The 12,302-nt window shown below is 38.6% G+C and overlaps 1 protein-coding gene across 5 annotated transcripts in view; it reads left to right on the top strand.

The window, feature by feature from the left end:
- The window catches only part of smarcd3b (SWI/SNF related BAF chromatin remodeling complex subunit D3b), an 81,590-nt gene that overhangs the window by 58,334 nt on the left and 10,954 nt on the right, over positions 1-12,302 (top strand). For 3 of the 5 annotated variants that reach the window (XM_075452239.1, XM_075452240.1, XM_075452237.1), the window contains 5 exons: positions 1,608-1,730; positions 1,925-2,050; positions 4,306-4,401; positions 11,433-11,534; positions 11,702-11,863. In XM_075452239.1, coding sequence (XP_075308354.1) covers positions 1,608-1,730; positions 1,925-2,050; positions 4,306-4,401; positions 11,433-11,534; positions 11,702-11,863 — 609 coding nt within the window. The remainder of the gene's footprint in view (positions 1-1,607; positions 1,731-1,924; positions 2,051-4,305; positions 4,402-11,432; positions 11,535-11,701; positions 11,864-12,302) is intronic. The other 2 variants (XM_075452241.1, XM_075452238.1) reach the window with 1 other exon arrangement.

The following is a 12,302-nucleotide window of genomic DNA, read 5'->3' on the forward strand; positions in this document are numbered from 1 at the left end:
ACTATTTTCAGGAATTGTTGGCTGCTATAAATAAAATCAGTGGCTTTTATTACTCTCACTGCTCCTCGATTTGAAAGTCAAATCAAGTCTGTTAACATGGAAATAATGAGCGCAGGGATAATGATTAAAGAAAATGTTTAAAAAGTCGACACAACCCTGTAAAAATGCTCTTTTCATGAATGCATCACTCATGTTGATATTATTGCCAGTATCTTCATCACAGGAACACTTTATCTAATTCTATATTTGCTTATCTGAGCTTAGATACATCATATCAAGACTTTTGTTGTATTTTTACAGCAATTTTACTGTGTATTTTTGCATACTTTTACTTAAAGTAGCAACTGAGAGACATGCAAGCTTCCCATAAGTTAAAGAATCATTTTTTAGCCTTTTTTTAGGTCATTTTATGACTTTATTGATGCTGACTGACATTAAGTGGGAGCAGGGCGATAAATGGGGCATGAAATGCAACAAAATAGTGAGTAATTTTAACCTATTGAACCCACTGTTGTGCTGTGAATGTTTCTCCAAATGTACAAAACAGTTTTTAGATATTTATTCTGGATCTCAGGGTCTCATATCAGCTTCATCGACACTCTCAGACAGTCTGAGTCAACGTTAGTTGTTGTTTTATTGTGATATGTTGAAATTAAGTGTTTCAAATGAAGTTATTTTGTTTAAAAGTAATCCCTTTTGAGCCAAAAGTTCAATTTGCAGACTATGTTTTTGTCTGCACAGATTTCTTTGTCATCTTTTCTAAAGGGAAATCATTTTCAGGAAGCATTAGCACTGAGTGCTAACCCTCTGCAGGCTTCCAGATGTCAGCCAATCAGAAGAGACAGAAGCTAAAACAATTTGAGGGTTAATGACCATAACAATAGAATTAACTTTTATTTAAACTGTTTATCATGAATACCGAGTAGAAAATTATCTAAATTGAGTTCCTTTTAAGGTCCAAATCTCCAGGTTTCATAAAATCAACTAAAGCTAGCACAATATTAGCTTAACCTTCAAACTAACTGATTTAGCTTACGACTGCTTTATTTTCAGGCACAGCATTTCTCGCTGGCAACCAAGGCCATATCTTTGGCTTATGTCATCATTCAGCTATTTCAGCTTAATATCTGACCCAGTTGTTCTAAAATCAGCACATTAGCAGTCAGCTTAGCTTTAGCTCTAAGTCAATGAAACCCATTATGCTAATTTCATTAATTTAGTGGTTTTTTTTCTCCATTTCAGCTGCATTCTAATGTTGGTTTATCTTGTTACCACCTTTTCTTATCTCCAGTTATCATATAGTGCTTTGTTATATGTCTGCAAACCTTAAATGTTTTCAAATCTACTTATTTTTTGAGAACAAAGTAGAATAAGACGTGTTTCACCAAACCAAACAGTGAGAAAAATGAATGAATTTAAAGGAAAAGGTACTACAGTGTCCTTGAAAAAAGACAGGAGACCTCCTACTTGCACCAGAATAAAAGATTTAACTACTTAAGCCCTTTTGTAATGATTAGACATGCAAAGAAAATCCCACTTCTTAATTTCCAGTGTGGAACGCCGTCTGATCTTTATTCTGAAACATGAGGTTTTCCTTCTTCTGACAGATCCGTGAGCTGGTCCCTGAGTCTCAGGCCTACATGGACCTGCTGGCTTTCGAGCGCAAACTGGACCAGACCATCATGCGTAAACGCGTGGACATCCAGGAGGCACTGAAGAGACCAATGAAGGTATTAAAAGGAAATCATCCCTCATGAGGAACCGATGCACCCAGCTGATCTCTAAGCTGAGCCCCAGAGGAGCGCACGTTTCCTGGCTGATCTCAGTTATTCTGGGCGGTGAAATTGGTTAAAACCGGCACCTTAATAAGTGATTGTGAGGGATTTATCATTAAACTGTGGTGTTTGTTGTGCCCTTGTGTCAGCAGCAAAAGCGTAAACTGAGACTCTACATTTCCAACACCTTCAACCCGGCTCGGCCTGACGCTGACGACTCGGATGGCAGCATTGCATCATGGGAGCTGCGAGTTGAAGGGAAGCTGCTGGATGATGTGAGTTTTGTTTTCTTTAACTTAATCAAACAATGGCTGTGTTCGAAACCGCATACTACATACTGTATACTACATACTGCATACTACATACTACATACTACATACTACATACTACATACTACATACTGCATATTACATACTACATACTGCATACTGCATATTACATACTACATACTACATACTACATACTGCATATTACATACTACATACTGCATACTGCATACTACATACTGCATACTACATACTGCATACTACATACTGCATACTACATACTGCATACTACATACTGCATACTACATACTACATACTACATACTGCATACTATATACTGCATACTACATACTACATACTACATACTACATACTGCATATTACATACTACATACTGCATACTGCATATTACATACTACATACTACATACTACATACTGCATATTACATACTACATACTGCATACTACATATTACATACTACATACTACATACTACATACTACATACTGCATATTACATACTACATACTGCATACTACATACTACATACTACATACTGCATACTATATACTGCATACTGCATACTACATAGTACATACTGCATATTACATACTACATACTGCATACTACATACTGCATACTACATACTGCATACTACATACTGCATACTACATACTACATACTACATACTGCATACTGCATACTGCATACTACATACTACATACTACATACTACATACTGCATATTACATACTACATACTGCATACTACATACTACATACTGCATACTACATACTGCATACTACATACTACATACTGCATACTACATACTACATACTGCATACTACATACTACATACTGCATACTACATACTGCATACTACATACTACATACTGCATACTACATACTGCATACTACATACTACATACTACATACTGCATACTGCATACTGCATACTACATACTACATACTACATACTACATACTGCATATTACATACTACATACTGCATACTACATACTGCATACTATATACTGCATACTACATACTGCATACTGCATACTGCATACTACATACTACAAACTACAAACTGCATACTACATACTACATACTACATACTACATACTTCCATACTGCATACTCATCGATCAGACAGTATGCAGAGCGTTTACCCACAATGCATTTCGCTCCTGCCCGAGCCGAAATCAGCCGGCCTGAAGCTGATTTCCCTTAAGCTCTAAACTCTGTAAACTTTAGCAACATTTGAAACATTTTCAGCTGAGAAAGTAGTCGTTTAGATCCCCAACGTGTTGAAAACCTGACAAAATACCGGCTGTTTACAATTTTGTTCCCACGAATTCGTTGTTTTGTTCCAATGAATAAAGTATCTATCTATCTATCTATCTATCTATCTATCTATCTATCTATCTATCTATCTATCTATCTATCTATCTATCTACTAAAGCTAGCCGTAGTGAGCAACGCACTTCCTGTTATTTTCACAAAATAAAATACCCGTTGCCTTTTATCATAGGGAAAGCCATTATGACACAATTGGTGCTTTTGTTTTGAAAACAGGAAGTGAACCTACCCTCGTTGTAGCTAGCTTGAAACTGACGTTTTGACAGGAAATGACGATCGGCGACGTCACGTTACGTTGCATCTTGGGTAGTTTGAGTATGAGTAGTAACCTCATGATGCATACCCAACATTTAGGAGAATCTAGTATGCATCCGGGAACTTCTCGCTTACTCAAGCTCGCATACTAACTCAAACAGTAGTTAGGATGAGTAGTGGGAGTAGTAGGAGAAGTATGCGGTTTCGAACACAGCCAATGTCACATAGTTACTTTGATAGCAATTCTCTGTGGGTGGAGTGTTATTCCATGTCTGGCAGATGAGTTTCTGTGTCAAACGGCTCCCTGTCTACCAAAGAAGTATTTTTATTTAGTATGACAGAGCGCCGCTCTCTGATCTCGACGCTCCTCTGGGCCATCTTTGGCCCACAGTTTACGGCTCAAACCACTTTGGACAGCAAAGTATTGGCTCGTTCAAACTATAAAAAGAATGACTGATGGTGAGAGGAGAGATAAGAAGCTAAATGATTTGTTTTGTGCCACAAGCTGTGATCTTCTCAGGTTGAGCTCAGAGGAAACGGAGCCTAAGAATGTCACCTGAAAGATGCTGCAAGATAAGGCAGAAGTATTTGTGAATCTATATGTGAGCGTTTGACGTGCACGCTAACCCGCTCTGTCTGTCCGTTCCACAGCCAGGGAAGCAGAAGAAGAAGTTCTCTTCATTTTTTAAGAGCCTGGTGATCGAGCTGGACAAAGACCTGTACGGTCCCGACAACCACCTGGTCGAGGTCAGCGCAAACAGGGCCGTGAAAAACCTTTCATTAACACGTTTATCTGCCACATGAAGTGCACTGGAAAAAATCTATATCTTACCAAGTATATTTGTCTCAATGAGTATCTCATTACACTTAATATAAGACACAACTGCCTAACAAGTACCATTTCAGCCAGATATAGGGACTTGTTTTAATACAAATATCTTGTTAAGTGAAAAAGTCTTGAAAACATCTTGTTTTGAGTTATATTTCACATGAAACAAGCTTTTTTTATATATTTGAAGAGGTTTTTAAGCTAATTTCAAGATCACTTTTATCTCAAAAGTCCTAAAAATCACATTTTATTTAAAAAATCTTGAAAAGCCGATTTTCACTAGTTCCATTGGCAGATTTTTTGCTTATTTCAAGCAAAAACATCTTGTATTTGTTTTTGTTTTTTTTTATTTATTTTTGGAGGGGCATTTTTTTCAGTGTTTTTTAGATGAGTTGGTGGATAAGCAGCACCCTCACAATTCTACTTTACAGTTTTAGCAGCACTTAAAGGTTACACTGGAAAAAATGCCCCTCCAAAAATAAGTAAAAAAACAACAAATACAAGACGTTTTTGCTTGAAATAAGCAAATAAATCTGCCAATGGAACTAGTGAAAATCTGCTTGTCAAGATTTCTTGAAATAAGATGTGATATTTAGGACTTTTGAGATAAAAGTGATCTTGAAATTAGCTTAAAAACCTTTTCAAATGTAAAAAAAAAACCTTGTTTCATATGAAATCCGACTCAAAACAATTTGTTTTCAAGACTTTTTTCATTTAACAAGATATTCCAGATGTATTGTATTAAAACAAGTCCCTATATCTGGCTGAAATGGTACTTGTTAGGCAGTTGTGTCTTATATCAAGTGTAATGAGATACTCAATGAGACAAATATACTTGGTAAGATTTAGATCTTTTCCAGTGTAAGGTGATAAAAGGTGACGTGTGGGGAAAGAACTGCAATAGAGAAATGAATTTGGCAGCTTCTTATTGACTGTTTGCCCAGTATTAACTTGCATCTCTGTCTTTGAACCCTGTGCAGTCATGCGGCAGCTCTGTGTCTCTGGTGAATGTTTTATTTAACTTTAAAACCTCAACAGCAGCAAACACACAACAAACATGTCCTTTCTGTCTCTTCACACCTTCAACAAAAAGAGATCTTAATCGTCTGCGTTTCTCCTGAGTGACACTCTGTTGATGCATTCGGCTACAGCGCTAATAATGGAGGACCTGATAGTGCACGTTATGACTCACTGTGGCATTATAGGGGCCCTTCCTGCAGACGCCGGCCAAAACATGTAGAAAAGAACCCTGTTTTATTTCAAAGGGCTCACAATTTAATATAAAAAAACAAAACTGCAGTCGGTCATTTGCTTGGACCGGCTAACTCAATCTCTTGCCAAGACAAATGGGAAAATTGACGCAAGTCTTGTTAATGTGAAAGTGCACAGACGAGGCGGTTAGTCTGACACCGTGACGTCGCCGCCGGAGACTCAAGGAAATGGAGAAATAGTTAAAAAAAATCCCTTTAAACCACAAAACAAAGGTCATCTGGGTGTACGTCAGAATTTTGTTGGGTCTAACGGGAACTTAAACTGGCTTTTAAATGTGAGTCATCTGGCTGATTTGGCTAACGTGTGCTTTAATTTCTGGACTTATTCAACATTTGGATTAGCAAGCTTTAGAGACGATTGTTTTCAAATTTTTTTGGAGAAGAGAAGCAATCTTTGGGTTAGCGAATGACGGCACACCCCAGCGTGGAGGTCATAACACCCCGAGAAGAGTTCGGGGGGAGAAGAATGTGCGAACAGATCTGTATCTACGGCATCTGCATCTGGCATCCTGCTTAAAGGGACAGTTCGCCTCTTTTGACATGAAGCTGTATAACATCCCATATTAGCAACATCATTTCTGAACATTTTCTTCCCCCCTGCTGCGTCCTGTGAGCAGAGTTCCAGCCTCGTTTTGGTGTTGATGAAGGTAGTCCGGCTAGTTGGCTGGTGTTTAAAAAATAAAGCGTGTTGCTTCTCAAAACAATATGCGTTCAAAAGAGTAATACATTTGCATCACAAAATCGTTCTCCAGGAAAAAGTCAGACCTCACAATCGCTTGGCCCTATTTTCTCTCCCTTCGTATCACTGCCTCTGTGTAGACCGAGCAGACCGAAGTGGAGACCGAGCAGTACATTACATCACATTCCGGTCATTCTGCAGACGCTTTTATCCAAAGCGACTTACAATAAGTGTGTTCCACATCGGTAGGCAAAAGAACTTCAGGTCACAAGAAATCATAAGTGCATTTCCTTCCAAAACCAAATAGCTAAGAGCATAACTAGTGCTAGAGTAAGTTAGGTACCGAGACAAATGGGAGGACAATTTAGGAAACAAATAAGTGCGTAAGGAGCTGGGACGAAACAGGTGATGTCCTAAGAGGGCGGATCAGGGTAGGGCAGCAAACACCGTAACAGGTGCGGCTGTCGGCAGGCGGCAGCAGGCAGTGATACGAAGGGAGAGAAAATAGGGCCAAGCTATTGTGAGGTCTGACTTTTTCATCGAGAATGATTTTGTGATGCAAATGTATTACTCTGTTGAACGCATATTGTTTTGAGAAGCAAAACGCTTTATTTTTTAAACCCCAGCCAACTAGCCGGACTACCTTCATCAACACCAAAACGAGGCTGGAACTCTGCTCACAGGACGCAGCAGGGGGTAAGAAGATGTTCAGAAATGATGTCGCTACACTGGAAAAAATCTAAGTCTTACCAAGTATATTTGTCTAATTTCTAGTCAAAATATCTCATTACACTTAACTCATTGGCTGCCAAAGACGTCTATAGACCTCAATTGCGTTTTTTAACGCAGCGGGCTGGGGGACAATCTAGCGGAGTTTGTCACTAAATCTTAGGCTTGTAAACACTAAACAGAGAACATACTGGCAAAATTACCCGCTAGGTGGCAGCAGTGCCACTTTGCACAAAAAAAGAGCTCGTTTTCTCCGTTTTTTTTGTCAAACAGCTGTTTTTGGTGAAACCAACCTATGTTCTACTGTCTATTACTAAAGGACTGAAAATGGTAGAAACAAACTTTTTTTTCCTGATGAAAGAAGAGAGTCTACTCTTTCTTTTGGTAATTTCGGTGTGTACATAGTCATAAGACACACTTTTCTGTGGGTCTTGGAAAATCAGTCAAAATGCTGTAAAACACTTGGCAGTATGGGTCTCTCTGCGCTGAAAATGGCTGGCAGCCAATGAGTTAATATAAGACACAACTGCCGAACAAGTACCATTTCAGCCAGATATAGGGACTTGTTTTAATACAATACATCTTGAATATCTTGTTAAGTCAAAAAGTCTTGAAAACAAATTGTTTTGAGTTGGATTTCATATGAAACAAGCTTTTTTTTTTACATTTGAAGAGGTTTTTAAGCTAATTTCAAGATCACTTTTAACTCAAAAGTCCTAAATATCACATCTTATTTCAAGAAATCTTGACAAGCTGATTTTCACTAGTTCCATTGGCAGATTTTTTGCTTATTTCAAGCAAAAACGTCTTGTATTTGTTGTTTTTTTACTTATTTTTGGAGGGGCATTTTTTCCAGTGTAGTATGGGATGTCATACAGCTTCATGTCAAAAGAAGCAAATTATCCCTTTAAGAGCCAAACGAATAAAATGAAAATTTAACGTGCTTCCTCTGCAACTCGCTGCTGCTACCGTGCATCGTGACATCATCCTTCTAACAGCGCCGGTTTAGGCGTTTATGGCGCTGACATCACAGCCACCCCACAGCTTGATGATAAGTGTGTTTTCCCCAATGTCAAACTATTCCTTCGCTTTGCATACGAAGGGAGTTTTTCTATGCTGAATTGGACTCCCCAGCCCCGTCGTCACGGTCAAACACGGTTTCTTTCAATAAAGGTTTTTATTTAGTCTGCTGTGGCCAAATCTCAAGGTGCATTCATCCCAGCCACGCCGCACATTGTCATGTCCCTGCTAGATAAATGCAGAAAACAACAAACTGAGTTCGTTGGGCTACACTGACAGCAGAAAGAAGAGGCTTTTTTTAAAGGCTTTTTAAGTTAAAACATGTGCATACACCTTCACAAAAGTGTTCTGACGTTTAAAAATCCACTTCAGGAGTTTTCAGCTTGAACATGATGACTTCTCAAGGTTCCTCTTTTTGAGAGGGTTTTTTATCCCCACGCGCTCTTTCAGTGCTTTTCAATCAAAAGAATTTCATCTCTACCCTGAGGTACAATCAGTGCTTAAAGTCAGCCTTTGGTTGAAGGGAAGCATTCAGTGAACGGTTCTTCTTTTCCACATCTGAGTGGTTAAGATGAAATAAGGTGTGTGCTTAAACACTGAGGAGAAACAGAATGATTTCTACGTTATTTCGCTCCAACTCTGCTGGTTCACTGGAAAAAATCTAAGTCTTACCAAGTATATTTGTCTCATTTCTAGTCAAAATATCTCATTACACTTAATATCAGACACAACTGCCTAACAAGTGCTATTTCAGCCAGATATAAGGACTTGTTTGAAGACAATACATCTGGAATATCTTGTTAAATGTCTTGAAAACAAATTGTTTTGAGTCGGATTTCATATGGAACAAGCTTTTTTTTTCATTTGAAGAGGTTTTTAAGCTAATTTCAAGATCACTTTTATCTCAAAAGTCCTAAATATCACATCTTATTTCAAGAAATCTGGACAAGCCGATTTTCACTAGTTCCATTGGCAGATTTTGTTGCTTATTTCAAGCAAAAACGTCTCGTATTTGTTGTTTTTCTTACTTATTTTTGGAGGGGCATTTTTTCCAGTGTTGTGTGCCTCCAGCATTCAGACAAAAACCTTAAAATACCAGCCATTTTTGAACAGTAGCCAATGTGAACAGGCAAACAATGAGAGCGGTTATCTCATAGCTCAACAATGACATCACTCAGAGTCTGTGAGGTTGTAACAGCAGCGATAAGCTCCGAAGCTAGCGATGAGAATAAAAACATGCTAATGTGTAGCAGATGTGCTGGAAAGAAATGTTTGTCCAACGGTGGAGTCAACCGAGCAAAGCTGAAGCACGTGCTGGAAGTTTCTAGGATTTATCGTTTGGCTTTCAGAAATGTTTGCAGAGCATTTCGTAGCAATATGGTTCCTGAGATGTTTCAGTTTGACTGTCCCTTTAAAGTTTCTGTTATGCATCATATTATTCATCCTGATGTTTTCGTTTGTGTCTCTGTCACCTTAGAGTGAAACATTATAATCCAACAGTGGTGCAGGTCGTTCTCTTGAGATGCACAGAACAGACAAACCAAACAAGTTTTTTTGAGTTTCTGTAAGATTTTAGCAGTATTTCCTTATTCAGTAACAGTGTAGGTACATAGCTTTGCTGCTGTCACCGAGCAGCTATCGTAGTTCTTTAGCTCGACCTACTTTTTCCTGTGAAACCACTGCTCGCAGTTGTATGGTTCAACTAGGGCTGGGCAACGATTAAAATGTTTAATCTAATTAATCACATGATTTCCCTGATTAATCACGATTAATCGCATTTGTACGCAAAATCCAAGAATGAATTCAAAAGTAGCGTATAGCTTTTAGCATTTAGCTTTATTTTAAATGTGCTGCCATACGAATGAAAGTGCCATAACATTTGTTGTGCAAACACACTTTTAACATCAGCATCTTTCTGTAGTTTTTATGTAGAAGCCTCGCTCCACTGTCTGTTTCCTTGAATGACTTGCTGCCATCAGTTGTGTGTTTTGCCTTTAAGTGATATTTTAGACTGGAACTACTACGCTGAGAAGACAATTCAACTTGGCAGAGTTTACAGATGACTTTGGTTCTGTCGACTCCGCCGTCTGGAAGAACTTTAAAATGAAAATGGCCGAGTAAAAGTTCCGTACCCTTCTCCATGTTTGGTGGATCCGCCGATTACTTTCTTTTCCTGTTCCACAGCAGACAGCAGCAGACTTTTACAGAATAAAAGCCTGTGAGCAACAGACTTTTCCAAAATAAAAGCCTGTGAGCAACAGACTTTTACAAAATAACAGACTTTTACAAAATAAAAGCCTGTGAGCAACAGACTTTTACAAAATAAAAGCCTGTGAGCAACAGACTTTTACAAAATAAAAGCCTGTGAGCAACAGACTTTTACAAAATAAAAGCCTGTGAGCAACAGACTTTTACAAAATAAAAGCCTGTGAGCAGCAGACTTTTACAAAATAAAAGCCTGTGAGCAGCAGACTTTTACAAAATAAAAGCCGCTGAGCAGCAGACTTTTACAAAATAAAAGCCTGTGAGCAACAGACTGTTACAAAATAAAAGCCTGTGAGCAACAGACTGTTACAAAATAAAAGCCTGAAAAAAATGTTTAAAAAAAAAAATGTATTAAAAAAATTTTTTAAATAAAACCTGCGTTAATGCGCGATAAAATATTAATCGGCGTAAAATAATTTACGAGTTAATGCGATAATAACGAGTTAACTCGCCCAGCCCTAATTTGAACGTTACATTGGAAAAAATGCCCCTCCAAAAATAAGTAAAAAAACAACAAATAAAAGACGTTTTTGCTTGAAATAAGCAAAAAAATCTGCCAGTGGAACTAGTGAAAATCAGCTTGTCAAGATTTCTTGAAATAAGATGTGATATTTAGGACTTTTGAGATAAAAGTGATCTTGAAATTAGTTTAAAAACCTCTTCAAATGTAAAAAAAAAAGCTTGTTTCATGTGATATGTGACTCAAAACAATTTATTTTCAAGACTTTTTCATTTAACAAGATATTCCAGATGTATTGTATTAAAACAAGTCCCTATATCTGGCTGAAATGGTACTTGTTAGGCAGTTGTGTCTGATATTAAGTGTAATGAGATATTTTCACTAGAAATGAGACAAATATACTGGGTAAGACTTTGAGTTTTTCCAGTGTAAACAAAACAAGCAGGAACCAAAGTTTTTCTCTGATCAGGACACCGTCCCATCGCTTTGTTGTTGCTGAGTGTGTTTCTCTGCTTGTTCTCTCAGTGGCACCGCACGCCCACCACCCAGGAGACGGACGGCTTCCAGGTGAAGCGACCTGGAGACGTGAGCGTGCGCTGCACTCTGCTGCTGATGCTGGACTACCAGGTGAGGGCGCCACGCCGTCTCTCAGCACCGTCCACATAGAAACGTGTGCCATGAAATCAGCTGCGGTGGATGCACATCAGAGACTTTATTGATACATTAGATAAGGATGTGGTGGGGCTGATGTAAAAAAAAAAAGTGCTGTGATGCGATTATTTTTGTCTCCGCAGCCTCCCCAGTTCAAGCTGGACCCTCGGCTGGCTCGCCTGCTTGGCATTCACACTCAGACTCGCTCCTGCATCATCCAGGCCCTCTGGCAGTACGTGAAGACCAACAAGCTGCAGGACTCCCATGACAAGGAGTACATCAACTGTGACAAGTACTTCCAACAGGTGCAGAAAACTCACCTACTGAACTTTTAAATGTTGATAGATTGATTGAAAAGAGGAAAAAGAAAAGGCCTCATTTTAGTTTCTAAAAAGCTAAAGTAGGAAAAAAGAGAGCACATCAGATGGTTGGTTTCAGCCTGCCAAAAAGTTTATCCCTCTGAAACTCCACCTTTCAAAGAAAAGCACGGCCACCATGTCTGGGCTCAAGCCTGTTTAAAGGGATAGTTCGCCTCTTTTGACATGAAGCTGTATGACATCCCATACTAGCAACATCATTTCTGAACATCTTCTTACCCCCTGCTGCGTCCTGTGAGCAGAGTTCCAGCCTCGTTTTGGTGTTGATGAAGGTAGTCCGGCTAGTTGCACTGGAAAAAATGCCCCTCCAAAAATAAGTAAAAAAAACAACAAATACGAGACGTTTTTGCTTGAAATAAGCAACAAA

Source organism: Odontesthes bonariensis, chromosome 20, assembly GCF_027942865.1.
Source record: "Odontesthes bonariensis isolate fOdoBon6 chromosome 20, fOdoBon6.hap1, whole genome shotgun sequence".
Classification (NCBI taxonomy): Eukaryota; Metazoa; Chordata; class Actinopteri; order Atheriniformes; family Atherinopsidae; genus Odontesthes; species Odontesthes bonariensis.